General features: G+C 35.5%; 4 protein-coding genes across 6 annotated transcripts; 1 reads left to right on the top strand and 3 right to left on the bottom strand.

The window, feature by feature from the left end:
* Positions 1–442: 442 nt before the first annotated feature.
* Positions 443–6,062, top strand: LOC104897837 (isopentenyl phosphate kinase). Of its 3 annotated transcripts, none has more exons than XM_019250510.3 (12): positions 443–750; positions 1,107–1,325; positions 1,651–1,748; positions 1,867–1,909; positions 2,571–2,629; positions 2,750–2,806; positions 4,176–4,211; positions 4,298–4,375; positions 4,810–4,876; positions 4,999–5,061; positions 5,277–5,380; positions 5,629–6,062. In XM_019250510.3, the coding sequence occupies exons 1-12, from the start codon at positions 696–698 to the stop codon at positions 5,725–5,727; spliced, it is 978 nt and encodes a 325-aa protein (XP_019106055.1). In that variant the 5' UTR covers positions 443–695; the 3' UTR covers positions 5,728–6,062. The 3 variants fall into 3 exon arrangements, with proteins under 3 accessions (XP_019106055.1, XP_019106056.1, XP_010683087.1); XM_019250511.3 differs by having other exon boundaries at positions 1,102–1,325; positions 2,568–2,629; XM_010684785.4 differs by having other exon boundaries at positions 444–750; positions 2,568–2,629.
* Positions 5,845–8,296, bottom strand: LOC104898072 (AAA-ATPase At3g50940). Its single transcript, XM_048646433.2, is given in 2 exon segments — positions 5,845–7,719; positions 7,722–8,296. Coding segments are annotated over 2 exon segments (1,374 nt in total). The 5' UTR covers positions 8,038–8,296; the 3' UTR covers positions 5,845–6,661.
* Positions 8,297–10,725: 2,429 nt separating this feature from the next.
* LOC104897833 (uncharacterized) lies at positions 10,726–26,199 on the bottom strand. Its single transcript, XM_057395871.1, has 20 exons — positions 26,068–26,199; positions 25,848–25,978; positions 24,793–24,875; positions 22,087–22,338; positions 21,822–21,882; positions 20,996–21,076; positions 20,846–20,927; positions 20,560–20,660; positions 19,839–19,922; positions 19,688–19,757; positions 18,184–18,369; positions 17,197–17,319; positions 17,046–17,102; positions 16,591–16,698; positions 16,218–16,321; positions 12,900–13,035; positions 12,021–12,143; positions 11,870–11,926; positions 11,707–11,781; positions 10,726–11,112 (listed from the first exon to the last, which is right to left on the bottom strand). Exons 1-20 carry the CDS (start codon positions 26,170–26,172, stop codon positions 11,011–11,013), a joined length of 2,121 nt encoding a protein of 706 aa, XP_057251854.1. The 5' UTR covers positions 26,173–26,199; the 3' UTR covers positions 10,726–11,010.
* Positions 15,986–18,451, bottom strand: LOC104897834 (eukaryotic translation initiation factor 5A). Its single transcript, XM_010684783.4, has 5 exons — positions 18,184–18,451; positions 17,197–17,319; positions 17,046–17,102; positions 16,624–16,698; positions 15,986–16,321 (listed from the first exon to the last, which is right to left on the bottom strand). Exons 1-5 carry the CDS (start codon positions 18,304–18,306, stop codon positions 16,214–16,216), a joined length of 486 nt encoding a protein of 161 aa, XP_010683085.1. The 5' UTR covers positions 18,307–18,451; the 3' UTR covers positions 15,986–16,213.
* Positions 26,200–27,411: the final 1,212 nt, after the last annotated feature.

Genomic DNA, 27,411 nt, shown 5'->3' with positions numbered 1-27,411 from the left:
GTTTGGGGGGGAAATCGGGGAAAAAAATGAAAAAAGAAGGGTTTTGTGACATCATGTTCCATGCACGTGATGGTCAACACCGGAAATCGTTAGTCAATGCCAATTTTCCGACAAGTGGTGCCTTCCAACTAAAAAAGAACCAAAAAGGTGGCTAATTAACCAATTTTTTATAAAAGGTGGTTTCTCACAAAAAAGTGGTTATAAAAGGTGGTTTTTGACAAATTTTCCTATTATGAAATTACTTTTAGCTTGACACCAAATTGAATTTTCTTTTCTAACGCTACATCAGTAAATCATTCTAATTAAAAATAGGAGAAATTAACTAATTATAAGATTTGCCTAATTTTTTTTATTGAGAAAACAAAAACTTGTTCCTATTTAAATCAAAATTCAATCGTTCTTATTCAATACTAGATTCAAATGTACGAAATGTGTGTTTCTAAGTTATTTAAACATGGACAATTGCCATAGTATAAACGTTATTCCCTTCTTCCGGATCAAATATAGGAATTTCTCACAGGAGTGTACTTGTAGTTGTACATCCTCTTCCTCAAAGAAAGCGAAAGTTCAAAAAAGCAGCTACTTTTCATGTTTCTGACTGATTGAATCATTAAATATTTCGTGAACTGCATCTCTGACTGAAGATTGAAGAATAGAGTGACACAATACAAGCTAACATCAGCAAGCAGGATTCCATGGATAAATCTTCAATCTCCCTCACTAAACCACTACGCTGCATCGTCAAGCTCGGTCTGTTCTTCCCTATGTTTTCTCTCTCCTACTTCAAATTATTATTACTTTGCTTAGTTATCCATTAATGGCTCATCACTCTCTTCAACATGAATAATTAGCTTTACTGATGTTAATTATTGACTTAATTTTGAGTAAACCCAAAAAAAATGTGAAGGGGTTGGGAAATTTTTTATCTTTTGAAAATTTATTTGTTAATTAATTTGTGTTTAGATCAGATTGAATGCAAGAATTTGATGTGGGTTTGTTTGAAGCTGGTTTAATTGATCAGTTCAATGCAGTAACTGAGATGTGGGTGTTCTGTATTTTCTTTTGTTTTTTCTCAAAATTGATTAGTTTTTTGCTGTCAAGTTTAGGAGGTGCTGCAATAACATGCAAGAATGAATTGGAGAAGATAAATGAAGAAAATCTGAGAATGGTTTCGATACATTTGAGGCAAGCAATGATGTCTGGTGAAGTTGTGGATATGGATTGGAGTAAAAGAGCTGGGGAATCAGAAATTTGTGTAAATGTAGAAGAAATTGTTGATCACTCTATGTTGGATTCTAGCAACTTTGTTGTTGTTCATGGAGCTGGTTAGTTGATTTATTTACTTCCTCCGATTCAATTTAGATGTTACACTTTTAAAATCGCGGACTCCTAGACAATTTTTGGAGAGGAGAGAGATAGAGAAAGAAAACAAAAGGGTCTCATGTGATAGGAGAGAGATAGAGAGAAGTTATTACCCAAAATGAGAGTGTAACATCTAATTTGAAACTTCTTAAAATAGAAAGTGTAACATCTCATTTGGAACGGAGGAAGTAGAAGATTTATTATGTTTTGGCCGTCAAATTTGGTGTTTACTTCATTTTATTGTCTCTTAGGAGATACTAAGCTTAAGAACTTTGACTTTGCTTTTAGGCTCGTTCGGTCATTTCCAAGCAAGCAAATCAGGGGTACACAAGGGAGGACTGGATCAGCCTCTTGTCAAAGCTGGCTTTGTTGCTACCCGAATTTCAGTAAGAAATTCTGCTGACAGAATTGTCTCCGTTGCGTTGCTAGTTGCAACTTTTTTGAAAAAGCTCATTGAAAATACGGAAATTCCTGTGCTCTGCGTGATTATATTTTTTTTTACAGGTCACATCACTGAATCTAGAAATTGTGAGGGCACTTGCTCAAGGTATATCTAGTGTTGCAAGTATTTTGGTTTGATTATCTTTGTTTCTTCCTGTTAGAGTGAAGGTGTATAAATTGATTTTTGACTGTTCAGGGCATGTTCGCTACCACTGGCAGTTCACAATTATTTGTTTCAAGATTTCGTATATTCTATGAAAAAGGTAGATAGTGAAGTTAAAACTTGGTCATATTTGTACTAAGTTTTGTTAGCCTTATGTACTGAACAAACGAAACCTACTACAACCTTCACTATTGATTATGGAAACCTGGTTTTCAAAGATATTGAATTAGAAATTGACATTGATAGCAAGGAAGGCCATAGTTTCATGACGTGTGCTATCTTTTTGTTCGGAAAGGAAGCACTGTCGGAGGTGAAAACTAATTGGGGATGCCAGTTCTGCCATGTAACAAATACTGTGATATCTGATATACTAAGGTTTCTCATTGTTCACACTTCACATGGGATCTAAAACTCCAGCTTAGTCCTTAAAAATGCAGTGGCTTAAGTTTTCTGGAACAAGCTTTGAATGTTACATGCTGTAGCCTCTTACAATATGGTTTATTATGCCTCTCAGCCTCTGCGCTATACTTGCATGCGTCTTTCTTGTGTGCTTGTGGTGTATATAATTTGACATCTGACAAATTCTTTTGTTACGTCACAGAAGGTATCCCTTCAGTTGGAATATCTCCATTTTCGTGTGGATGGACGACGTTTCAAAGGAATGTCAGTGGCTATTACCAATGTTAATTGTAGTTAGTTCATATGCTTTTCTCCTGCAAACAAAACCCTTGACATTATTCATCGTAATACATAATTTAATAAGTGTAGAAATTTTGTTTACAGGTTGCCTCTGCCGATATCGCTACAGTGGCTAAATCTATAGACTCTGGTTTCATCCCTGTATGTCTATTGTTCATTTGCAATTATTTAAATTTCCTATTTAATTTCAGTATGGAATCTCAAGCGAAGTTACTTTCTTTTTATCTGAATTACAACTCTGGCGTGATGGCATCATTACATCTTCATAGATTTCTTTCCTTCTGCTGATTAACTTCTCAAGTCTGGACCTGTATGCCTTTGTCTCAATCTTGTGCTCATATTTAAATGTGTAGTAGAAGTGTTTCAAACTTCTTATGGACTGGACAGTTGGAGGATATTCTTCAGAAGGGGACTTTATTTTTTGGGTCCGTCCTGCTTGATCAGGAAATGATGCTCACAGATAGACTTGATAACATGACCTGAGACATATTTCACGCTTTAAGCAGTAAGAATGCACACATAAATGTGTCATTAGCTTACTCTTTCATTCATGGGAGAAGCATTAGCCTAGAATGAAGGTTGAGTGTGGATGATGACTAGGTCATAATGTGATTCAATCATGATAGGGTCAGTCAGACAGGATACTTCTCCTAAGCGAAGGAGTAGCCTGACTGAGAACCAACTGATTTCAGGTCAAAATGCAGTGTTGTGTTTTCTGATTACAGTAGGAAAATGCTGTTCTAGAAGGAAAGGGATCATATTTAAATCTGTGTATTAGAAAGCACACCCGAGGTGCAAGGCGATAGGGCCAAGCTCCTGTTTACTGCTAGGCGAGGCGATATCAAAGAGGAGCACAAAAAAAGCGCACTAAAGAACACCCAAGGCACACATTTTATTACATCAAAACTTATAAATTTTTCTTTGTTGCGCCTCACTTCAATACGGTGCACTAAGGCACAATATGCCTTGAGATTTTTTAACATTGATACAAATGACTTTTTTCCTTTAACATGTTGCCAGCCTGTTTTGGGCTATTGGCTCTGTATGCCGATCTGCGGATAGCTGATTGCATTAGGTAGCTAGTATATTAATGTATTAGTTGGTTTAATACTTTAATTAGTTGACTGTAGTAGCTGTTTGTATAACAGTGTCTGTAATTAGTTGACAGATACTTGATTGTGTAAATTGACCAACAAGGACATTGGCACAATTTACTGTTGTGTAAACTTTGTAGGATAGTAATTTTTGGCATTTATTTGGGCACATTTTGTCAGTTCACCTAAACGTGCTTAATCTTCTCTCACTAGAAAGCTCCCCCGACAGTCTTTTTAAATCTAGAGCTATATTTCTAACTCGATTTTCTAGTCCTCTGTTTACCAAACACCAAGATCAGAAGACTTCAATTGTCTGTTAACCGAACAAGACCATTGTTCTTGCATGTTATGGTTATTGTTAATTTTTTTTGACGAATCTGATACATGCATGAAGATTAATTTTTCTTGTTTATTAGGTCCTGCATGGGGATGCAGTATTTGATCACTCACAGGTTTTCCATCTTATATCTAGTTCTTCTCTTAGCCTACGTAGGTTAATATAAAAATGCCTATTTGCTTATATGATTTTTACCAACAGGGTTGCACAATTTTGAGTGGGGATGTAATGATACGACATTTGGCAGAACACTTGAAGCCTGAATATGTTGTTTTTCTTGTATCCTTTTTGTTGGTTCATACCTATTTTGCAGAGAGGTCCTCAGCTTGTATACTGTTCAAGGTATGACAAAGTTTTTTATTTCACATGGACATGTAAAAGCCAAAAAATGCAGTTGCTTGCCAAATATTTCTATCCATTAGCTTCCCTGCCGACAAACCTTTAATGCTGACTTCATTTCCTGTCACATGTGCAATATGTTCCATAGTCTGTTCTGGAGCAGTAAGGTTATAGAAAAGAAGGATTATATTGAGTAGAAATGTATGAAAACAAAAGGTGATTGAATTTGATCAGTTGCAGCTGTTCTATTCTACATACTTTGAGCTCCATCTTTATATCAGTTTTATACTAGCTTCTATCATGTCCACTCTAGTAAAATAGTGTTGCAATCAGTTTCAGTTTACACATGTTATCCTATTCAATCATTTATCTAGACAGATGTCTTTGGTGTATATGACCGTCCTCCTTCAGAACCCGGCGCAATTTTGTTACGAGAGATAGGTGAGCTAGTAACTGTTTGTGTTATGTTATTATATCTCAGTTTAAAAGTTTTGACAAATTTATATCTGGGTCATCAATTTTAGGTTTTTTATAAAAGCATAATTCATATTATATTGTAACAGCTGTCGATGAAGAGGGAAGCTGGCGTGTCGTAAAGCCTGCCCCAAAAACTATGAATGAGAAAGGTAAATAATTAATAGCAGATAATGTGCATGTATAGTCGATAGATTATGCACATTTTAGCGGATGTTGTAACTTCTTAATTACAAAATGTCTTGTGGCAAATCTACGGAAAAAGTCCTTTTGCATCATCACATGAGATAAACTTTTAACATTGCTATCTCTGTGAAGACAAAAGATGTATTTGATTCTGATTCCAGTCCATTTACTGGATTAACAGTTGAGATCACTGTAGCAGCTCACGACACAACAGGGGGTATGGTGACCAAAATATCTGAAGCTGCAGCTATTGCAAAACTTGGCATTGATGTGTTTATTGTAAAGGTAATATTACACTTCCCTCGTAGTCGTACGAGAATTCGAGAAAAACAATATTGTGGAGGGATTGTGGACTGCAACATTGTATATCATCGGGCTCTTTGTTACGAGCCACCTACTCCTCCCGCCACTTTAAAATAAAAAAGTTGGGGGAAGGGGGGGGGGGGTTCAAGATTCAGTGTTGGCTGCAACTTCTTCGCCTTTTACTTAATTTGTGAAGAAAGGCCTTTCTGAGTTTGCTTTCTCTGCTGCAGGCAGCCACAGATCATTCCTTGAAGGCCTTGAAAGGGGAATTGAAAGGGAACGTTCCTGATGATTGGCTCGGTACAGCCATTCGATTCATGAGAAAATAGTTACAGCTTATAAACAACTTGTCGTATGATGTTTGAGGCAGCAGATCATATCTAAATCCGTTATCACTGGTAATCACTGACCACATGAAACACTAAAGCATAGGATCCGCGACTTCGTGTACACTTTTCAAAACTCTTAATCAGCAGAATTTCACCATTTTTGGACAGTGACCTCCCATTTTTTTTAGTGTAGTAATATTCTGTAACCTTGCAGCCACCATTAGCTTGCTGGAGGAACCATAACATCAATTGATAAGCTTACAGTGTGTTGTGTGTTCATAACTGTCATCTTCAAGTTCATTCATTGTTTGACAAGTATGACATTGTTTAGATCACATCTGTAGTCTGTGTCTCTTCTTTATCATAGTAAGGTAGAGTTGATGGTTAGGATCTCTTCATAACAGGTCAGTCGCATTCTGAACTATTGCCATTTATTTAGATAGTGAAGTTTTTGAGCAAGCATTCTGAAATAACATGCAAAGAAGATGAAACCAGAGTGATCTGTTCTACTCCCATAATCAGTATTTAGTTATCACATTGTTAGTTCAAATTACACGATAAGGGACCAAAGTTGGATATTCCCGGGAATTAAAACGTTCAATTTATGTCTTCATATCCAAGGTAATACTATGTGGAGTGGGCACATCTTATATGCCTTATGCCTCCATATCGGATGTCAGGTTTGAAGTATGGCACTTCTTTCTTAATGTTAATATTTCCTGGTACTGATTAAGAAGTTTTGGATCAACCATCACTAACATGCAAAGAAATTGAAGCCAGATTTATCTGTTTTATTCTCATTGTCTGTATTTAGTCATCAAATTGTAGTTCAAATTACATGATGAGGGGTAAAAGCTGATACAGTACAATTTTTTTGCTCTGCTTCCTGATAATTTCTATACCACTCAGTATTTATGGCTTTTTCTTGGTTTGTTCATTTTTTTTCCTTGAGGAGGAATTGCACAAACCTTTCAAGCACTTCATTGATATCGTCGCTGCTCATCAGCTCCTCTGCAGCTGTTGCAGGAGTAACTTTTACCTCTTTTATGAGCTCTTCAATTTGAGCGAACAATGGGTGGCTACTGATATTAAGATAGTTTGAGGCTAAAACCTTAAACCCACCAAAAGTTAAATAAGACAAGTGAATGTGCATGTCCATTCGGCCTGGCCTTAACAAGGCTGGATCAAGCCTCTCCTTGTAGTTGGTTGTGAACACGATGATCCTCTCATCCCCACAACTCGACCACAGCCCATCAATGAAGTTCAAGAGCCCCGAAAGTGATAATGATTCATCGTCTTCCGAACCTCCTTTAGTTTGGTGCAAGTCACCCATGTTTTTATCTTCACTACCATACAACTGCTGCTGCTGCCTGTTCTGAAACTTGGTTCCGTTGCAATCTATATCCTCAATCACTATTATGGACCTATTTGCAGTTGAGACCAACAATCGTCTAAAATCCACATGCCCCCTATTAGGGAGGTCAAAGTCATATATATGGAACTTCAGGTAGTTTCCCATGGCAGCAATCAAGCTGGATTTCCCCGTACCTGGAGGTCCATACAGCAAGTAACCCCTCTTCCATATCTTACCCACACGACGATAAAAATCTCTCCTCCTCACAAACCTATCAAGATCATCAATGAGTGCCCTCTTAACCTCGGGGTCCATGGCTAATGTGTCGAATGTTGATGGATGTTGGAGATCAATGGACGACTCACCACAGTAACCCCCGAGCTTGTAGAGCTTAAGTACTCTGTTTTCTTCCTGGATTTTTCTTGCAGTTTCTAACACAAAAGGAAGATACTTCTTTAAAACCTTCTCTTTGTGTTCTTTTAGAAAACTCAACTCCGCAGACTTACGCTCTTCCTCTCCATTCCTCCTTTGTGATTCGTCATTGCTCACCAGCATCACCCACCTCAACGCTATCCCCTCGAAGGAATCAAAGATCTCTTCTCCTTTATCGATGGTGACCGAGAAGTCCTTGTCTCGTCTGCTTTGCTTACATTGAGCCGATTGTTCGAGCTGTTGATTTTGGTGTTCAAGTAGGTCTGGGAAGCTGCAAAGATTTGATTTTTGGTGAGACCATTGCAGTGCTCTTCTATTATTAAGGTCAAAATTTCATCCGAAGAACAACAAATTTGGAATACTTTATTGAGTTTTAATATGATCTTTTCTTGGAGGATTTGAGGGATTATTTGCGATGTGATGTTTTGGACTTCATTCAACACGGCTTTCACCACCATTACTGATGCTGCAAAAGCTGAGTAGGCTGATAGCACTGATGTGGCTGAAGGCAGCTTTGCAGCCATGGAATTTTGTACTATATATGTTGTATTTTATTTTGAGGGCGAGAAAAACACACTACAAATTGCAACAAACAAACAAGAAGAATGTAAGTTATTAGAATCACTGATATAGTGGTATCTTAAAAGTCGACTGTTTGGATCTCTTTTAACAAAGATGTAGGGAGAAAATGAAGTAGAAGACTTTGATTTACCAAAGCTTATATAGTAACTAAGCAATAAAACTAGTTGGTACAAGAGGGTATCCCCTTATTCCTCCTCGAAGTCTTGTGTAAAGTTGTCTTACAAAAATTTATCTCATTTTGTATCCTGAAAGGATCACTTTGTAAGTTAAAGAGAGCACTTTTAAACAACGTGTGACCTTGTATCTTAAAAAGGTCACATCTACCATAAGTGACCCTTTCAAGACAACAAGTTGTCCTCGTCATAACTAACGAGTAATGATACCATGTACACACTTATAACTCTAATAAGGAATAGAATCACACGGGATTTTGATGTTTGAAACCCCCTTGATTTTCAGTATCTCAAAGATTTTATACTTTTTTTATAAACGTTTGATTAGATTAAAATCAAATCTTCGTGATTTCATTCTAATTTTACTGATTTCGTTCTATTGTAGAACATACCACCAATAAATTTGTGAGAGGACCAAGGATGTCTTGGCTTAGTGGTTATCCCTGAGGTACTGTGAACGATAGGTCACAGGTTCGAATCCCCTTCCCTTTCTTCGTACTTTAACTGCCTTCGTAGCTCATATGCATCAACAAAAAATTGTGAGAGGAAAGAAAGTCGAGGAAGAGCACGAGAGTAAAGAGAGAAATTCGGGAGAGAGTGTGTAGTAGACCTGACAATCCCGATCCTTCACGACTCGGCCTCAAGACTTGAATTATGCCAAAATGGCAATTTGCAATTGACTTGAGACGTGAACCGACCCAAACTCGATTTTTGACCCAACCTCAACAATCCGATCATTACCCTTAATTATGATTCCTCGCTAAAGTACGCCAAAATTTAACTTTTTTATATTGTATTATTTACTTTAATTATTGACTTAAAATATTTTGTTTTTGAAATTATTATTATTGTTACATTTTATATTTAATTTAAATATTAACTTGACCTGAAATAAACCCAATTTGAGTTGACCCGACTAGCCCAGTTGCATATAAACGAATTAGACTCGAATCCTTCATTATTATGTGTTTTCTCTTATTTAATGATCATGTAATATTGTAGCTCACATCGTGGCTAGGTTGGATAGTAGAGGTAAGTTGAGTTAATTTGTATTGGTTCCTTCCCATAAAGCAATACTGCTTTGGCGAAAAGTGACTTGTTATACTAAATTGTCCGAGCCATCCGTTTCAAAAAAAGCGACCCGAATCCCACCCGGAAATAAAAATTACATAAAACAAGTTTAACCAAAGTGACTTGGCCCCAATGTTATTAGGATCAGAATTCTACTTTTGATTGCAGTGTTTGGTACGATTGAATCAATAGAATTAAGTCGTATGATCATAAGATCGTACAAATTTGGGTAAAATAGTGACAATTGTGCTACTATATGGTAAATAACTCGTGTTAAAAATTTACCCATATTATTAATGACATTTCTATTCACAAATTTTTTATGATAGAATCAGATAGTAAAACTATAGGATCGTAGAATCATATTACAATCTTGCTATGTGAATATTTGTACTAAGGGTTTGTTCTCTTCAACATAAAATAACTGAACTGAATTAAGTAATTACGTAGAATCGAAGGGTACGACTGCATAATTCGAAAAGGGGTTTTAATAACAATGGCCGGCTTAACCCAACTATATGTTCTTGAAAAACAATATTTACTGACTACAGAAATACAGTTCATATATGAATTTTTTTAAACTAAAACAGAACATCTCTTAAGGCAAGAATATCTTGTATTGGTACAAATGCACTGTTTTTATATTAGAAGAACAATATTTTATTGAATAGAAGAAAATTGAAATACGTTATTAAACAAAAGAAGAATGAAGTTTGTAAATAATGTCAGAAGTCAAGTTAATCACATGTTCATACATTTTTTATATAAAATATACCATACAACATTTTGTGATTTATACTTAAAAAAAATATAATCATATACGAATACTTGATATATATAGTTTTATATTAGTAAAAAAAATTAAATAACTTGATATTATTAAAGTATTCATTAGAACAAATCACATAAAATCCTACTTCTATATAATACTAAATAGCACTAAGATTCATGTAAGAACATCAATAAGGAATAATGGAAGGTCAGGGATTCAATCCTTACCCCCAGCATTATGCTGAGGTATTCCTTAACATGCTAGACATGCCTTACCAGCCAATGTGTTGGTATTTCCTACAGGCTAGTAGCCTTGTAGGGACTACCCCTTGGGCTGACTTGATTTCCTAATCAAAAAATAAATAAATAATGGAGTGAATGCAAACTTGTTGAATTTGCAATATTGTACATTGTAGAATATCAACTTTTTATAATTTTACCTATTGATAGTAATCAAAGATATAACTGATTAAAGTTATACATTGAGAAACGTGATAAAAAACCAGAGGTATATAGAACTGGACCTAAGACAAACAGACAGGCAGGCAGATCAATATAATTGTTCAAATAGGCCTATGACCGATTGTGAATTTGAAACTATGACAATCAGCCAAATAAAAGAATGGGGATTTTCCACTTTGATCCAAAAACAAACCATGAAAACATGAGTTATAAAGAGCAAATACCAAAAGCACCAATACATGATTAAAAGAGAGACACCCGAAATTTGATGATAAATTGTCAACATAAAGAGTTAACCTTGCAAATAGGGATTAACATGTGGCCCCATGACACAAGACGTTTCCGGCATGAACTCAACCACATAAAATATCCCAGTAAAGCTAAATATGACATATAATTCATGCTCTGGTGCCTCAGGCAGCTTGAGTCGAGCTGAAGTTACTTGGGTCCAATGTCCTTGAGGCCACAAATTTGTTCTTCTCCCATGGCGTTCATCACGCTCACAATCAGGTCTTTTCCCTCGGCAAATCCATCCTTCAGCTATTGTACATAAAACATAGCAAAATATTAGTAACAAGTACTAATTCATTACGTTTTCAGGCTGTGGGGTTTTGAGGCTCCTTCGAAAAATATTAAAATGCCACAATAAGCTGATGATGAGATTGTTATGGAAGCTGAAGCATGTGGCATGATCGTGCCTTATATGATGCACATTGGCAAATTCATTATACATCTCAAATCACAAGACACAGCACTTCATATTTTCTTTCACTTCTAACACTTAACCTTAACCAACAAAAAATAAAAAGCAAGCGAGCTAGTCCCACTCCTTAAAAATATGAAAAATTGGACAATAAACCTTCCGGCTCAATGTAAATCGCATATACCAAAGGCAATTAACATCACCATATGGGTATAAGAGTACTTAAATCCTCAACGACAAGCACTTCAGCAAACAATGCCACACACTAGTAAGAATTGGACCCAATAGTAACATTAATAATTAACGTAGTAGGGTTTATGATTAGAGCTTAGTAACAAACTAACAACACAGTAACATTTCAAGAACATAGAAGAGGGACATTGCACATTACGGCCATAAGCAGCAGCATACAGCATACTGTGAGTATATACCTGCTTTAGCAGAGCCTCATCAGTTGGCAGCTTCAAGTCATCCTTAGTGTCGCCACTATCAGTCAGCAAGCTAACCTGAAACAGTAATTGGCTTAGACAATAGACAAACAAAAGTTGAAGGCTCAAGCCAAAGACATTTCAAATTAGATACTAATATACTTACAAAACCATCCTCAGATATGTCAATGAGCTGATAATCAGTACGATTGACATGGGGAACCTAAAAACCAATGATAAAATCCATTATGTTAAAAAGAAAAGACAGAACAAAGAACAAGGAAGACGCTTTAAGATGGTATTCAATAGGAACATACATCAGAATTGTGGGAGGAAGGAACGATATCTTCAAGTTTCTTCCCGGTGAAGATGTCAATACCGACAAAGTTACACTTAGCATGGCCGTGCTTGCCAGTCTTAGAAGTGGAAACTTCAACAACCTGCCATATAAAAAAAAAATTGTAACTTCTTCGAAATGCTAACTCTTTTGACAGAAAAAACCTCGTTATTACATCGCCTCAAGCCAACATTAGACATCAAAACAGACGCTGAAATACTAGTGCACATCAACAACCTTTACGCGACAAAGAAACAACTGAACTCATGATAACCCTGACCTTCTCCAAATACTTCTATTCATTAACTTCATCAATCCACAAAACAAGCATCAAGTCATATAGGCCTCCAGAAATATGCATATGCCGTAGAACAGTCCAAATATTTTATTGACATCACCACACCAAGGACTCAAAACTCAAATAAAAATTCAGCCAAAGCATAATTATACTGTCTCCACTAACCACATCCACCACGAAAAATTCAACGCACACACACGGTCTAGAAATATCATAGATCATTAAGCTTTTCACATAAGTGAATACACTTTGAAGTTTGACCTATGAGAGAGCTATTTGTCCACAAATATATCTTCAATTCCAATAACAGATCAATTCAAATAATAACAATAGCTTCAAATCAATTTCAATTGATGTTTTCCTACCAAAACCAGTAACAACATATCGAAAAGAATTAGGATAAAAAAATGCAATCAGTTGACCACTAACTATAGAACAAATTATTTCAATGCAAAACCCTAACATACGATCTGAAAAAACGGAGTCAAAAGTCTCAATTTCATGTTAAATTTCTCAAAAAATACACAAAAAAATCAGATTTAAAAGAGATGTATGTAGTACCTTGCAAGGGCGATTTTTGATGACAATGTAACCATTCTTGCGAATAGTACCAGCTTGCTGAGGGAAAGTTTTAGAAGCTCCGGCATCAGCCTTGGATTCGAACTGGTGTTCTTCGTCAGACATGGCTACTTTTCTTCAGATGGAGTTGAGAGTTGAGAGTTGAGAGGAGAGAGAAAATGAAGAAAACCTAATTTAGCCAATATCAACTATCAAGAGCCTCAAAGGTCGCCGTACGCGTTAAATGAAAGCAATACTCTGCTTTTTATATGGGGATTTGTTGCTGTCACTACGGATAGATGAAAGGGAGGGGGATTCGAATTTGTGGCCTATCGTTCACAGTACCTTAATTTTAACCACTAAGCCAAGGTATCTTTGGTACGGATAGATAATTGATAGATGGTGGATTCGTGTCTACCATTTAATGGTGGTGTCTAACAGTAGACACGAGCCAAAATGCAACCCAAGAAAAATGAAACGTGTGAAATTGATGCATATCAACTGTTCTCCAATAAATATCGACCTCAACGATTATTGTGCTAATTGGCTTGATTTTTGGAAAGCTAATGTACTACCTGTATTGTGGTCACGTTTTCCATGGCTTAAACTCTTTGGATTCTGATGAAATTTGGTATACATGTCCTTAATTGATATCTCGAGTATGGTGTAAAATTTCATCAGCAGATTCGTTCATTTTATATGGTAAAACCTGCTTTAAAGTTTGCTTACCGATTTTTGGAAAGTGCTGTTTTTGGAAATTGAACTTATTTGCATGAAATCTTGATGAGGTTCAAGTTTGCTATAGCTAAGGGTCTGTTCTCCTCGACATAAAACAGTTAAAATGAACTGAATTGAATTGAATTTAACTGAATTGAACTGAACTTAACTGAATTGAACTGAAATGATTAGTGATATGTGAGAGTAAAACTATTGTCCAGAGCTGAACTGAACTGAACTGAATTGAATTGAACTGAATTGAACTGAACTGAACTGAAAAGAAGTTGGGGAGAGCTAGAGGTGGGCATGGGCCGGGCCTGTTCACGGGGTCGGCCCGCGGGCTTGAGTAAATGGCGTGCCGGGCCGAGCTTGAAATTTTAAAAATTTGTCCACGGGCCGAGATCGTGCTTCCCGCGGGCCGACCAATGTTTAATATTGTATTTTTGACAGTTTTAGGGTAAAAAAAAAAAAAATGAGCGTTCGGCCCGCGGGCTCGTGCCGGTGCGGGCCGGAAATAAAATTTCTTGACCGTGACAGGCCCGCGGCCCACGTAGCGGACAACGGGTCGGGTCGGGTCGGGCCTCAAGCGGGCTCGGGCCGGGCCCAAATTGTGTCGGGACGGCCCATGCCCACCTCTAGGGAGAACAGGCCCTAAGTTCTTTGAACAAATTTCAGAGTTTGTGCAAAAAGGTGAATGTTGCTACTAAATAAGAACAGAGGTAGTATAAGACATTCACGCTTTACGAAAATTTGCTTTGACCACAGATATCTCTCATAATATAATAGAAAAAATTATAAAAATTATATCATTGGATTCTCTTGAAAAATACTATAAGAACAATGTTTTTAAAATTTTTTTATCAGCATAAAATGAGAGTAATTAACGATCAAAAGTTCAACCTTGAACATCATGCGTGCCTTATATTTCGAAACGGGGGTAGTACTATATAAAAAAATTGAAACATACAAATACTGACTATTCAAAAAGTGACTATATTATATAAAAAAAACCGACTATATCATACTATACCTAATACACAATGTACAAACTTTATTCAAGTTATTTATATTATCCCTATAAATTTCAGAGTTTACGGAGAAAAAGTTCAATCTTTTTTAAGAAAAGAAACCTTCATTTTTGCGAAGGTTTCCCATGTATGCAATATTAGTACGTCATAAGTAATTAAAGGGATGTTGTTCATAGACTCATAGTGGAATGTTGGCTCGAATTTGTAATCATATTTTTTATCGCTTTAATTTAAATTATTCTCTCTATATCTTGTTTGGATACTGACTTTTGACATAGCGCAATACACGAACTGAAAGCCTGAAACTAATTATGGTCGCAATCTTGAGGCTACCACCCATGCTATTCTATTAGTTACTCCAAGTATATAGCATAATGATTTAATTAGTTCTAATATTTTCAAGGAGCTATATGAATCGATTGACTATACTATAAGTATAGTATGACATTAGAGGGTGTTTGGTATAGAAAAACTTGACGTAGAAAATGAATTTAAATAAGCTTTTCAATTTCTAATTGTTTGGTATGAATGTTAAGTAACAATACCATTTTCGAAAGAAAACACAATCCCGCCATTTGTTACTCTTATTAAAGTAGTGGAAACAAATCACGTTTCTTTTCTCAATCATAAATCTCTCAATTGTTTCCATTCCACTATAATACCAAACAACTATTAAAGTTAACAATTATTATTTCCATTTTCCCTCTTTATCCAAATCTTTTCCATTCCATTTCCTTTAATTATACCAAACGTCCTCTAAGAGCCTGTTCTCTCCAGCTTATTCTCAGTCCAGTTCAGATCAGTTCAGACCAGTTCAGACCAGTTCTTCAGCTCTTGACAATACTTTTACTCTCACATATCACTATTCATTTCATTTCAGTTCAGATCAGTTCAATTCAGTCTAGCTGTTTTATGCCAAAAATAACAGGCCCTAAATCTTAATGATAGAAGACCTTGGGGAAATTTAATTGAGGCGGTCTTCCATTTCACCATGAACAGTTTCTTTTTCTTATTTTATTACAAAGTGCTCATTACGTAAGGGTGTAAGAGACTGTAAGGCCAATATAATAGATGTCAATGTTTAAGTCTAGCCTACCATCTGAAAACAAAACCCAAAACGTAAGAAGTCAAAACCTTATTAAACTTGTGATTATAGAACTACAAGTCTAACAAAAACTAGCAAACGCACCATTCTATACTGATTATAGATCTACAACAATGAACAAACACTAAGGCGATCTAGTCGACTAAAAATAGGAGGGTTTCACTTTCCATTCACCTAATTGGCTCATTCCAAAGAGAATGAGCCCATTCACGATAAGATGGTATAAAGACTAGATCAAATCATATATAAGTCTATCTCCATTTCAAAGCATCAAATCTCAATACATAATTTAAAGGAAACAGCACGTGAAATTCGATGATGGATCGTCCAAAAAGAGAGCAACCATGACAAAAGAGCTAACATGAAGCCCCATGATAGAAGTCATTTCCAGCATATATTCTCACACATTAAATCACAGTAAAGCTAATATAGCATATATTGCAGGTTCATTAGAAATCAGCTACTGCCTACTTGGATCCACCACCAATATCCTTGACACCACAAATTTGTTCTTCTCCCATAGCACTCTGCACGCTCACAATCAGATCTTTCCCATCCGCAAATCCCTCCTTGAGCTGTTGTACATAAGGAAACACAAATTATTAGTCACTTCTCAATTTACAGATATGCGCAAATTCATTTCATTTACATAGCTCTTATGAAATGCCGCCAAAAAGCTAATGGTAGAGCTTGCAGGGAAGCTGAAGCATGTATGATTGTGATTTTGTTGATAAAAAAACAAGAAAAAAGTCTTGTTCCTTGACTAAATAAAAATAAGATTGTACACATTCCAGCAATTTCACAAACATGGGATAATTATAGATTTTGTCAATCTTAAACATACTGTGACCGGCATTGTAGCCAATAATAAGGTAACCTGTTTTAGCAGAGCTTCATCAGATGGCAGCTTCAGGTCATCCTTGGTGTCTCCAGTCTCAGTCAGCAAGCTAACCTGAAAATTAGTATTTGGGTTAGACAATAAACAACCGAAAATTGAAGGCTCAAGCCAAACAAAGCATATTGGAATGTTTGGTAAACAGCTCTTGGGTGGCTTTTTCATTGGCTTTTGGCTTCCTAATCAGGTGAAATAGCCAGAATAAAATAATTCTATTTGATAAAATGGCTTTTTGGCTAGCGAAAAACCAAATGTTGCTTCAAGTAGCTTGTGGCTTCTGCATTACAATTAATTTTATCAAACACTGTTACAAACAACCAGTAGTCAAACAGCTAAAATAAAGGCTAACACTAACAACCAACAATCAATTGTCAAACACCCCCATAATATACAATTATACTTACAAAATCATCCTCAGCTATGTCAATGAGCTGGTAATCAGTACGATTGACATGGGGAACCTGAAACCGAATGATGAAATCCATTAAGTTCAAAGAGAAGACAAAATCTAGAAGTCAAAAGACATGAAAAAGAGGTATTATATTAGGACCATACATCACAGTTATGGGACGAAGGAACAATATCTTCGAGCTTCTTTCCAGTGAAGATGTCAATACCAACAAAGTTACACTTAGCATGGCCGTGCTTGCCAGTCTTAGAAGTGGAAACTTCAACAACCTGCCATATCAAAACCAGATTAGTAAGAGCAATTTGATGTTAGTGAGCATCCTCAATTCACTAATAGTTGTATCGAAAATAATTTTAATTTGAGGTCACAAACAAATTCTTCTGCTCTTATCAAGCTGCCAGTATAAGAGGTCAAAAGCACACCAAAGCACGTCATGATCGACAACCCATTAACCCTCTTCCCTTCAAATTGTAAGTGACCAAGAAACAACCATGATTCATCCCAATCATTCGAGACTATCATAATACTATCATAATCGAACTATCTCAAGCCTAAACATATGATTAGCCTATAGTAACAAAAAAATACAGTAGAACAGCTCAGTAAATTAATACACAACACAAATAATGCCGAAACATAATCAGCCAGCCTATAATTGCTATTGATCCCAATCATTCGAGACATTCACAGAACACCTCCGCCTTTCAGGATTTCGTCGAATTTTTATTGAAAGGTATAATATTTTTCCATTAACAGCACACTTGAAGCGGATGCGATCTAGTGAGAGGCATCCCAACAGATCTCACACAATGAATAATTAAATTTTCAGTGATATTTACACTACTAATACAATCACACTTAAACAACGAAAATAACAATATAAAAAAAAAATAGAAACTCATCACAGTCATCAGCAACACAGAAAATCTAGCTGAGCTCTAATCTATGAACAACAACAGCAACAACAACAACAACAACAACAACAACAACAACAACAATAACAATAACAATAATAACAGATACAAAGTAAGAATTGCAATGAAATGATTATATTTGATGCTAATACAAGAAAAACATATTAAAAAAATGAGAGAAATTGAAGATGAATGAAAACCCTAAAAAAAGAGGTAAACCTTGCAAGGGCGATTCTTGATGACGATGTAACCGTTCTTGCGAATAGTACCAGCTTGCTGTGGGAAGGTCTTAGAGGCTCCAGAATCAGCCTTTGATTCGAACTGATGCTCTTCGTCAGACATGGTTACTGCTTCTTCTTCTTCGACGAGCTTCGAATCGAGGAGAGAGAGAAAATTGAGAAAACCCTAATTCAACCCACACAAGGAGACGAGTCACGAGAGACGATAGATCATAGAAGCGCCGTGCGCGTGGAAACTAAGCAGGACTGTGCTTTACCTTTTATATAACAAACGGAATCAATTACCCCTAAACTCTCGATAAAGGTTTGTTACCGTTCTCTTCCTCTATTTGTTTTCGTTACCTTGAACCAAATTCTTTCTAACTCCTTATCGGGTTCAATCCTATGTAACGAGTAGTTGTTAAAATAAATCTTGTGGAGGTGGTAATCATCATTTGAAATCGAATCTTGTGTACATCATTGTGTTTAGGGTAGAGCTCATCATTTTGATCCGGTCCGACCTGTTTTTGGGCCGAATTTTGGGCAGAATTTTTGTCCCGTGGTCGGGTCCGGTCCGATTTTTTTTGCTTTGGACAAGTCAAAAATGAGTTTTTATTAGTCTATTTTTGGCCCGAAAAGCCCACCCATTTTGGTCTGAAATAGCGGGCTTTGAGCACAAAATTATAGCTCGGCCCGACCAATGGGTAAATTATATTTTTCGTTACCCGTTAATCACAAAAATAGTCAAACATAAAGTATAAAAAACACAAAGTGTAACCATTAAATAAAGGCGGAGTAAATACCATTTTAGAAAATGTATGTAATGCTTTTTTGGTTACTACCAACACAACATGATTAAACCCGAAGCGATTTGTTCTTCTATGAGTCTCTAACTAAACCTGTCCAAAGGCACATATGAACTTGCTCTTTCTATACTTTTTCTAGCTTCAATCAAGCTTCAACTTAATACCATTATAATCCTCATTTGATCATCCCCATGAAGTCATTAATCTCCTCATCATCGTTGCTTTATTTGCTTATTTGAAAATTTAACAGCAATATAAGCAGCAGAGACAGATCAAGAACCATGATAATTAGCACAATCCAGTATTCAAGTCCCCTCTATAGGAATAAGAAAAGCTAGCCAACAACCTTGAATAACCGATGAAAAACTAAATCATAGATATACTTCCTTCGTTTTATAATACTCGCTGCACTTTCCATTGTAGGAAGTTTCGTATTACTTGCTACACTTCTTTTTTGGGCAATAAACTCTCTCTCTCTCTATCTCTTTCCTCTCACACGGGTCCCTTTTCTTTTTACTCTCTACAACTTTCTTCTCCAAAAATTGCATAGGAGCCCGTATATTGAAAAGTGTAGCGAGTAATATGAAACAGAGGAAGTATAACAATCTACTGAAGAGTAAAGAGAGACCGAGAATTCATGGAGAATTGAAAGGAAATTCAGATTATAAACAGTGGAAATCTAATCAGATGTTATGATACAATATTCCTGTACTTCAATACAAAAACAGTCACGAGTCCGACTGTGTATGTTACAGCTTCGTCGTTGCAGCTGCTGCACAAATATGAACCACTTGCAAAATGTAACAGGCACCAGTGGAGGAAGAATCTACATTGTCCAAAACACCATCACTATCTCCGACAGGAACTCCCAGGTGCTGCAGATTTCAAAATACTTTCACCTAGTTCTTGTATGAATATTTGAGGATGGTCTTCTCTGTTCAAAGTAAAACATTCACTTCAGTATGCTCTAGAATTACCAAAAAAAACATGCTTAAATCATCATGTAGGGTGCAATATCTTCAAGTGAAGAGAACAAATCCGTAAAGATCAGTGCAAGACACGAACAAGAGATGTAAGAATGTGATACTTCTGTATTCAAATTTATGCAGTTTTCTGCATGATGGGATCTAAGAGCAAATATAACAATCCTGTCATTTCCAAGATTCAAAAGTTGAAATTCAGAGAAAAGACGAGTGTAAATTTTGGCCGTTGTAATTCAAGGACTGGAAATACAAGTATAACGCCAACAAAAGAAAGAGACATTTGTTTTACAATTAAGGGATATTGGCAGAGTAATAGAGTTTTGGGCCTTTTGGCTCTACTTGACGGCCAAAATCTTATTACATCTATTATTCTACAACAGATCTGGATTATTATCACTCCCTTTGAATATCATAGAAGTGAAAATGTAGCATTGTAATATATAAGCACAACGGTTTCAGAGCAGCCCACTATATCAGTCACTGGCACCAGTTTAAGATTTGTTCATGGAATCTTAAAGAGATGACAAGTACAACATCACACGCAATGAAACAAATTCGAGGACAGGAGGGAGAGGGAAGAGTTCTTACAATTCATTAGCTTCTTGGTATGTATAGCTTGAAGCAACTGCCAAAAGCTCGCCTGTATGGTTATATGATAATGAAGCGATGCTATTTGGATATCTTGGAAGCTGCAAAAATAATTCACAGAAAAAGCTATGAAAATGAAGTGACCATCATGAAATAACCACATCCGAGAAATAAGCAAACTCAAGATACAATAGCAGTATCAAACTCTCGGTTCTGATGTTGGAAAATTGCACATCTGCAGTTTTAAATGATAAGATATAAATGCTTCAAGAGCAAAAGAAGTTACCTCCAATAATCTCTTCCTGCTTGAACCATCCCATGCAATGACATGACCCTCATAATCACCGGTGACAAACACACCTGGGAGACTGTCAAGCCACCATATTATTATACGTGCTTCAACACATAATCTTAGCAGAACTATAAGGATACATACAATTGGTTGAAGGCAATATCATTCACGGTGACAAGATGATGTTTTACTTTCTTTGATTTTGGACCACAGCGAAACGTATACCTGTGAAGGATTGCACAGCATTTCTCAAAATATATAACTTGAAAAGGTTACGAAAGTCAGCGACTAAATGAGGACCAGAGATCTAAAAAGAGTTATCAGAGAAAAACAGAGCCACATGAATCAGCATTGACTAATTCTGAGAAGCATATATGCAGTCTATTGTGTAAAAAAATTGACGTGAATAAAACTATATTTGGCACATATTACAGAAACAAAACACAAAATCTACAGTTAAAAACTATTGTTTAACATCCATCAAGATTCATCCCATTTCCTCATGACATCTAGTCAAAGATATAAAAATAAGCATAGAGATAGCTAGGTTGCCGGGAATCTTCCACGTTAAAGGGAAACCTTAAAAAAGTAAACTTCATAGAGACATGTGTGCAGAAGTTTTCTATGGAACTGGACCAAGGTGATGAAACTTTACTCATAGCATCTCTGTTAACCAGGTGATTTTGGGTCCTTTAACTAATAAGAAATAACTTCTGCATCAAGTCACTTGAGACTGATTAAACATTTTCAGGAACCAAGTGTGTCTCCTCAGCTTCTTTTGGCATAGATTATCTTTTAACATAACAATTTAAAACCTGGGGAGCTATGGCTGCTCGAAATGCTTAAACAGTCTTCATATGGCCATCCATCTTTAAAGAATAAATCACATGAGAAAAACAAGGAGAATGACTTTCTATATTGCATGAGCAAACCACACACAAAATTCCAGCCTTATACGCTAGTAAGTTACCCCATGTCATCTGAATTTGATTGTAATGTTACGTGACCATCTACCGACCCAACAGCAAAGCCTACATCCAAATAAAGGGATTTGAGTAAATACGTGCTCTCATCACGAGATAGAAATAGATGAAAGAAAGGAATTAAATTGGAATTATTGCAAAACTAACTTATGTCATCCATTCAGTCGAAATATTTTTTAATAAAATTCACGAAAACATATGTTCAAGGATGTCTTAAATAAAAGTAAAGGATTCGATAACAAGAAAAACTACCTTTCTTGCACACCATGGAGCGTACACATCTTATCCAAACGTCCATTGATAAATCCTCTGCTTGGATTGCTTCATTCAATTTCCGCATGTCATATTTACGTACTGAGGATCCAATAGCCACCAACAATTCGATGCCGCAGAGTGAAATGGAATCCACTTGTGAATTGAAGCCAACCAAAGCACGTGAAACCTTAGTTGAGCGTGAGTCCCAACATAACACTTTTCCATCCCAACCAGCTGTTACCACTTTGCCTATAGAAACAAGTGACTGACATTAAAGTGCATGTATTAGAACTCTAAAAATAACCAATTCTCTAATGACGGAGCTTGATATTATGGGGAAGGGTAATTTAGGTATTATCTTAATTAGTAGCTTGGGGAGTAAGCTAGGTAGTTGTGTTAAGGAAATTACACTATATATAGGGATAATTAGAGAAAAACATGTTGAAAATTGTTAGGAAAAATTGGGTGAGCTCTTATTAGTTCAATGGGAGAGAACAAGCCTCTCGAAAGCTTGTAATTATCCTTTTTATTGCTGTATTTTCAATTTATTAATCAAATCTTCTATTCTTCCTTAATTTATGCTATTAATGGTGTCCAAGCTATGTTAATTCATAGCATGCCTCCACAGTTTGCATGCATAAATCTCAAGCATTTTTATGCCGACAGGCTATAAGGTTGTTCGTCCGATCCATGAAATTCACGACTTCAAGACTCTTTGGTGAAGAATAAAAAGGCAAATATTTTATAAATTACCTAACCAAGAACTAGAAGCTTCAAAAATGGTCTTTAAAACACCCCTAACTAAAGGATAAGAAAATTAGACATTTCTAGGGATCAATCTTTACCTACAAAATCATGGAGTGGATTTTTAGAGCGATAGGAAGGGCACGGGAAGAGAATCGCTTGACTGGGTAGTATTCTGGGGGAAGCAAGGCTTTACAAGCGACAATTTGAAAAAAAAATAAAATTGCAATGTTTAAATTTAATGTTTATCTACTCCACTTATGAGAATTTCAACCAAGTGAAGTAGTTGTCTCTCCTAGCTAGTGCTATTTCCCTTCCCCCTAGTTACAATATGAGTTGCACAGTTGCATGCAACATACTTGATCTCCAATTCATCTATCTAACTTCCCAATGGGACATTGGAAATTGTAAAAACACTTATGGCTACTCAAGCTAGTCTGGAGTGACTTCATTCCTTGTTCAAAAGACTCAAATTTTCGTTCATGAAAATAATGGCAATGTGGGCCTTTACTAACGAATATTACATGAAGAAGTCACGACCTATTCAGGCATGGTATTTTATATGTATCGAAGTAGGCTTATTTATGTATGAGAGCATGAGAGAGGGAAAGAGATAGGATAGGGAGAAAAATAGATAATGGACTAAATTTCAAATTAGAAAGGGATGAGCAATCGATTTGTTCCATGCACCTATTCACAAGATTTGTTCATAAAATACAATTCTTTGCAGCCGGAAAGTATTAGTTTAAAACTACGTAAAAGAATTTCAAAGATCAAACACGCTTTACGACCCAAAGAAGGACTATTGCAAGAGGCTACTTGTTATTAGTTTGAACCCAACCATAGAGAGAGAAGTGAAATTGTGACCCTATTTATCTTTTCATAAAGTTTGTATCTAAGCTATGAAGGTTGGAAGGTAACATAAGGCTTTAAAGTTGAAACCTTTTACTAGATCTAGTTACCAATCCAAGGGGGAATAGTAAAAAACTCCACTAAAATACGAAATTTTGGAGAAAGAAAGATCGGTTCAGCCAAGGAAGAGGAATAAGGTAAAAGCTCAAGTTACCATGAAACTCAATACAGGTTAATGCTCAACTGTCGAGGAAGGGTTCGATATGCTAGAGACTTCCCAAGCAAACACATGAAAACTACTTCTAGACATGTTGCTTATGAAAGAGAAGAGGTTGAAATTGCCTTAGGGTATAATGTTTAAATATAAAAAATCATTGAATTGAGTTTATAAGAAGTTTGAGTTCACTCTAAAACTTCTGTGATGCTTGTTCACCAGTCTAGTGCTTGTGCTTCTATAGTGTTTTTCGGTTAACCGATTTGGTTGAACACTTAGTTTTAGGCTGTGTTAAACTAACACCCAGATTTAGTTGGCTCTGCTTGAGACCATGCCATATCATATTCATAATCTCTTGATATTAGTCATCAATAGACATGCCTAATTAACAATAATTTCTTATGAGTACTCCTAAATGTCACACTGTTTGGCCATCTTTATCGATGCAACCACACTGTTGTAAAATATAACAAAGTGATGAATGGCAATATATATTCCACTACGCAAAAAAAAAAAAAAAAAAAAAAAAAAATTAGTCACTCTAAAACATAATGGCATCTGGCACTGTGATATATAACCCCTTCATTTATGATAAGTTCATATACTATTTCAAAGAGAGCCACATTACAAAATCTATACTTAAACTACTAATAACTAAATCTGATATATAACCCCTTCATTTATGATAAGTTCATATAATATTTCAAGAGAGACGCATTACAATATCTATACTTAAAATACTAATAACTAAAGCATAAAATATGATTTCCTTTTAGTTGCACAATCAGACACCAATGCTATCAGAAAATCACCCCACAAAGCATTTCATCAGATTTTTAACTCATAAAATATTGGTAAAACACACATCAGTTCCTACTCCAAATATTACTTACTTGTTTCCGGAGAATATTCAATGCAGGTGGCTGAATCTTCATGCTTTCCCATAATTTCAGAAGCTCCAGATTGTAAGTCATACCTAAGAGAATTCAGCTGGAGCAAATTAATTGCCATGTTATTCACAGATATAGTACGCCACCAGATCAATATACGAAATTCCAAATACATCAAACATTGTATGTAGGCCACAGGAAGTACTTTTACACACCATACAAAAGGGTGAACCATGAATGGAACCAAACCTAATGATTCCCAGATAATCCTTCAGGTAATTTAGTACCTATATTGTCTAGTCTTCCTTAGATCTAACAAAAAATTAAGCAAGCATATACTACCCCCATAGTAGAAAAAACTGATTTCCTATACCTTCCTTATATCTCAAACATAGCAATAATTAGTTCCAAATAAATACTTGATTGTATATTACATAATTCCAACTCGACAACGCATACCATATCATGTATACCTTAACTATTTGAGGCAAGGTATTGGATGAAAGTCGTCCAATATGCAGCCTAGTAATTTTGGGGACTCCAACCTATCCTAGCATACTTCAAAAGTTTGATACAATCCTGTAGTTGTGTACTAATTGCCAACTACACAACGCAAAGCTAACCTCAGCAAAGCCAATGAAGCTCCAACATACCTTTACATTACTTTAAGCAACCTTCCACCTTCATTGTGGCATGATATTACAACTCGTGCGCATAGAAAATTTTAGTAGAAAATTCTTAATGGGGATGTTTGATAGGCAATTCCTTCCCATGAATTCCTCCCTCTCACCCCCCCCCCCAGTTCTCTCTCTTCCTTATCTTCCATAAGTTTGCGAAACTCGACCTTTTCAGGGGAGATCAATTTTGACTGCTCCCATGAAGAACATACCAAACAAGGTAAGTTGAAAAAACTCAGGAATACAAATCAATCTACACAAGAACCAACCTTTTTTACTTAACATTTTTGACCGTTAGAACCCTTTGAAAACCAGCATTAAACAATGCTAAAGCTAAAACAAATTTGAAATTTGCGGAAACTTCAATAAAAAATTAAGTACCTGAAAATAGAACCATCTGAAGCAGCAGAAAAAGCAACGGACTCATTTTGAAAACAGCAATCAAGAACTGCAGCTTCACTTTGAGCTACTAATCTGAGTTTATTGCTATCAACATCCACCAATCTCATACTCTAGTAATTTGTAAAAAAGAAAAAAATCAAATAATTAACTACAGAAATTCAAAAAAAAATTAAAAGTAAAGCAAAGATTTTATACTCACAGAATCCCATGATGCGATGAGAAGATTGTTGGATTCTGGGGAAAATCGCACTCGGGTAATTGCATCTTTGATGGGTTCTTCGAAATTCAAAGAATTTCCACTCATTTTCCTCAGAAATTGAAAAATAAGGCAGAAAAAAGAGAAATATTTGGAATTTTAGTTTCTAAATTCAAAATTGGGGAAATTTATTTACGTGCGAATGGTTTGTTTCTACACTAATTTAGTTGGATTTGCAGGTCTGAAAATTGTTGAATTTGAGGTGGAAAGATGGAGGGAATGTGGGATTAATGTGGAATTTGATGGGGGTGTTTGCCCTAGAAAACTGTTGGAGAATGAAGTTTTAAGCACTAAGGCTATGTTCAGTTCACCTGAAATTTTCTGATCTGAACTTATCTGATCTGATCTGATCTGAACTTATTTTTTCTGATCTGATCTGATCTGAACTTATTTTTTCTGATCTGATCTGATCTGATCTGATCTGATTTGATCTGATCTGATTTGATCTGATCTGATCTGATCTGATCTGATCTGAACTTATTTTTTCAACAAGATCTTATCTTTTATAAAATATATTATTACTATTATATTATTACTTTGTAAATCATTATTATGCAATACATTATAAGATCTTCTTTATAGTGTTACTATTATTATCATTTTATTTCTATTACAAACTTTTATTATTAATAATAATTATTATTATTATCATTATTATAAGAACAACAATAATAATTATAATCATAATTATTATTATTACTAAAAAATTATATAACTCAAGTCATTATTTTATAAGAGCACTTATACAATGTTTCACACTTTCCCTTAAAAAAAATTTCACACTTGAGAAGTCGGCAAACTGAACTCTTTTTTTTTATATAAAATAGAACAAGATATACAAACAACTATGACTTGAGCAAAAAATAAATAAATATCGTGCAACTTCAAATAGCTAGAGAGATTTGAATTCGGTAGAAGAGGTATACCGAATCTAAATTTATAATTTGTATTCACACTTAGCTTATTTTGAAATGTAATCCGAAATTAGTAGTTTCGTTGTCATGAATTTGAGATATCATATTTTTATATTTCTTATTTTTGCGTCAATCTTATGTTCTTAACATGTGGCTTTTAATTTTCTATTATTTAATAACAACAAAATAACTTAATATAATAATACAATGACATTTATAATGGTAACAACAAGATTAAATAATAATTACCAATATTAATAATTAATAAGTACAACAACAACAACAATAATAATTCTTTTGAACAAATGTACTAGTAAATAATAATACCCCTTTGTATTTTTTTATCTTTGTCACTTAGAATCTTGACACTATT

This window comes from Beta vulgaris, chromosome 6 (assembly GCF_026745355.1).
Source record: "Beta vulgaris subsp. vulgaris cultivar EL10 chromosome 6, EL10.2, whole genome shotgun sequence".
NCBI classification, from domain to species: Eukaryota; Viridiplantae; Streptophyta; class Magnoliopsida; order Caryophyllales; family Amaranthaceae; genus Beta; species Beta vulgaris.
The sequence above is the reverse complement of the archived record's forward strand: the minus strand, read 5'-3'. Positions and strand labels throughout refer to the sequence as shown.

Excerpts from the sequence above, each read along its gene's own strand:
- LOC104897837 (XM_010684785.4), top strand. The coding sequence starts at position 696 with ATGGATAAATCTTCAATCTCCCTCACTAAACCACTACGCTGCATCGTC. Across the intron at positions 1,749-1,866 it reads TTGTTGCTACCCGAATTTCA|GTCACATCACTGAATCTAGA; the intron begins GTAAGAAATTCT and ends TTTTTTTTACAG. Across the intron at positions 2,807-4,175 it reads TAGACTCTGGTTTCATCCCT|GTCCTGCATGGGGATGCAGT; the intron begins GTATGTCTATTG and ends CTTGTTTATTAG.
- LOC104897834 (XM_010684783.4), bottom strand. The coding sequence starts at position 18,306 with ATGTCTGACGAAGAGCATCAGTTCGAATCAAAGGCTGATTCTGGAGCC. Across the intron at positions 17,320-18,183 it reads TCAAGAATCGCCCTTGCAAG|GTTGTTGAAGTTTCCACTTC; the intron begins GTTTACCTCTTT and ends TTGATATGGCAG. Across the intron at positions 16,699-17,045 it reads ACATAGCTGAGGATGATTTT|GTTAGCTTGCTGACTGAGAC; the intron begins GTAAGTATAATT and ends ACTAATTTTCAG.
- LOC104897833 (XM_057395871.1), bottom strand. The coding sequence starts at position 26,172 with ATGAGTGGAAATTCTTTGAATTTCGAAGAACCCATCAAAGATGCAATT. Across the intron at positions 24,876-25,847 it reads TCAGATGGTTCTATTTTCAG|GTATGACTTACAATCTGGAG; the intron begins GTACTTAATTTT and ends GAATTCTCTTAG. Across the intron at positions 16,699-17,045 it reads ACATAGCTGAGGATGATTTT|GTTAGCTTGCTGACTGAGAC; the intron begins GTAAGTATAATT and ends ACTAATTTTCAG.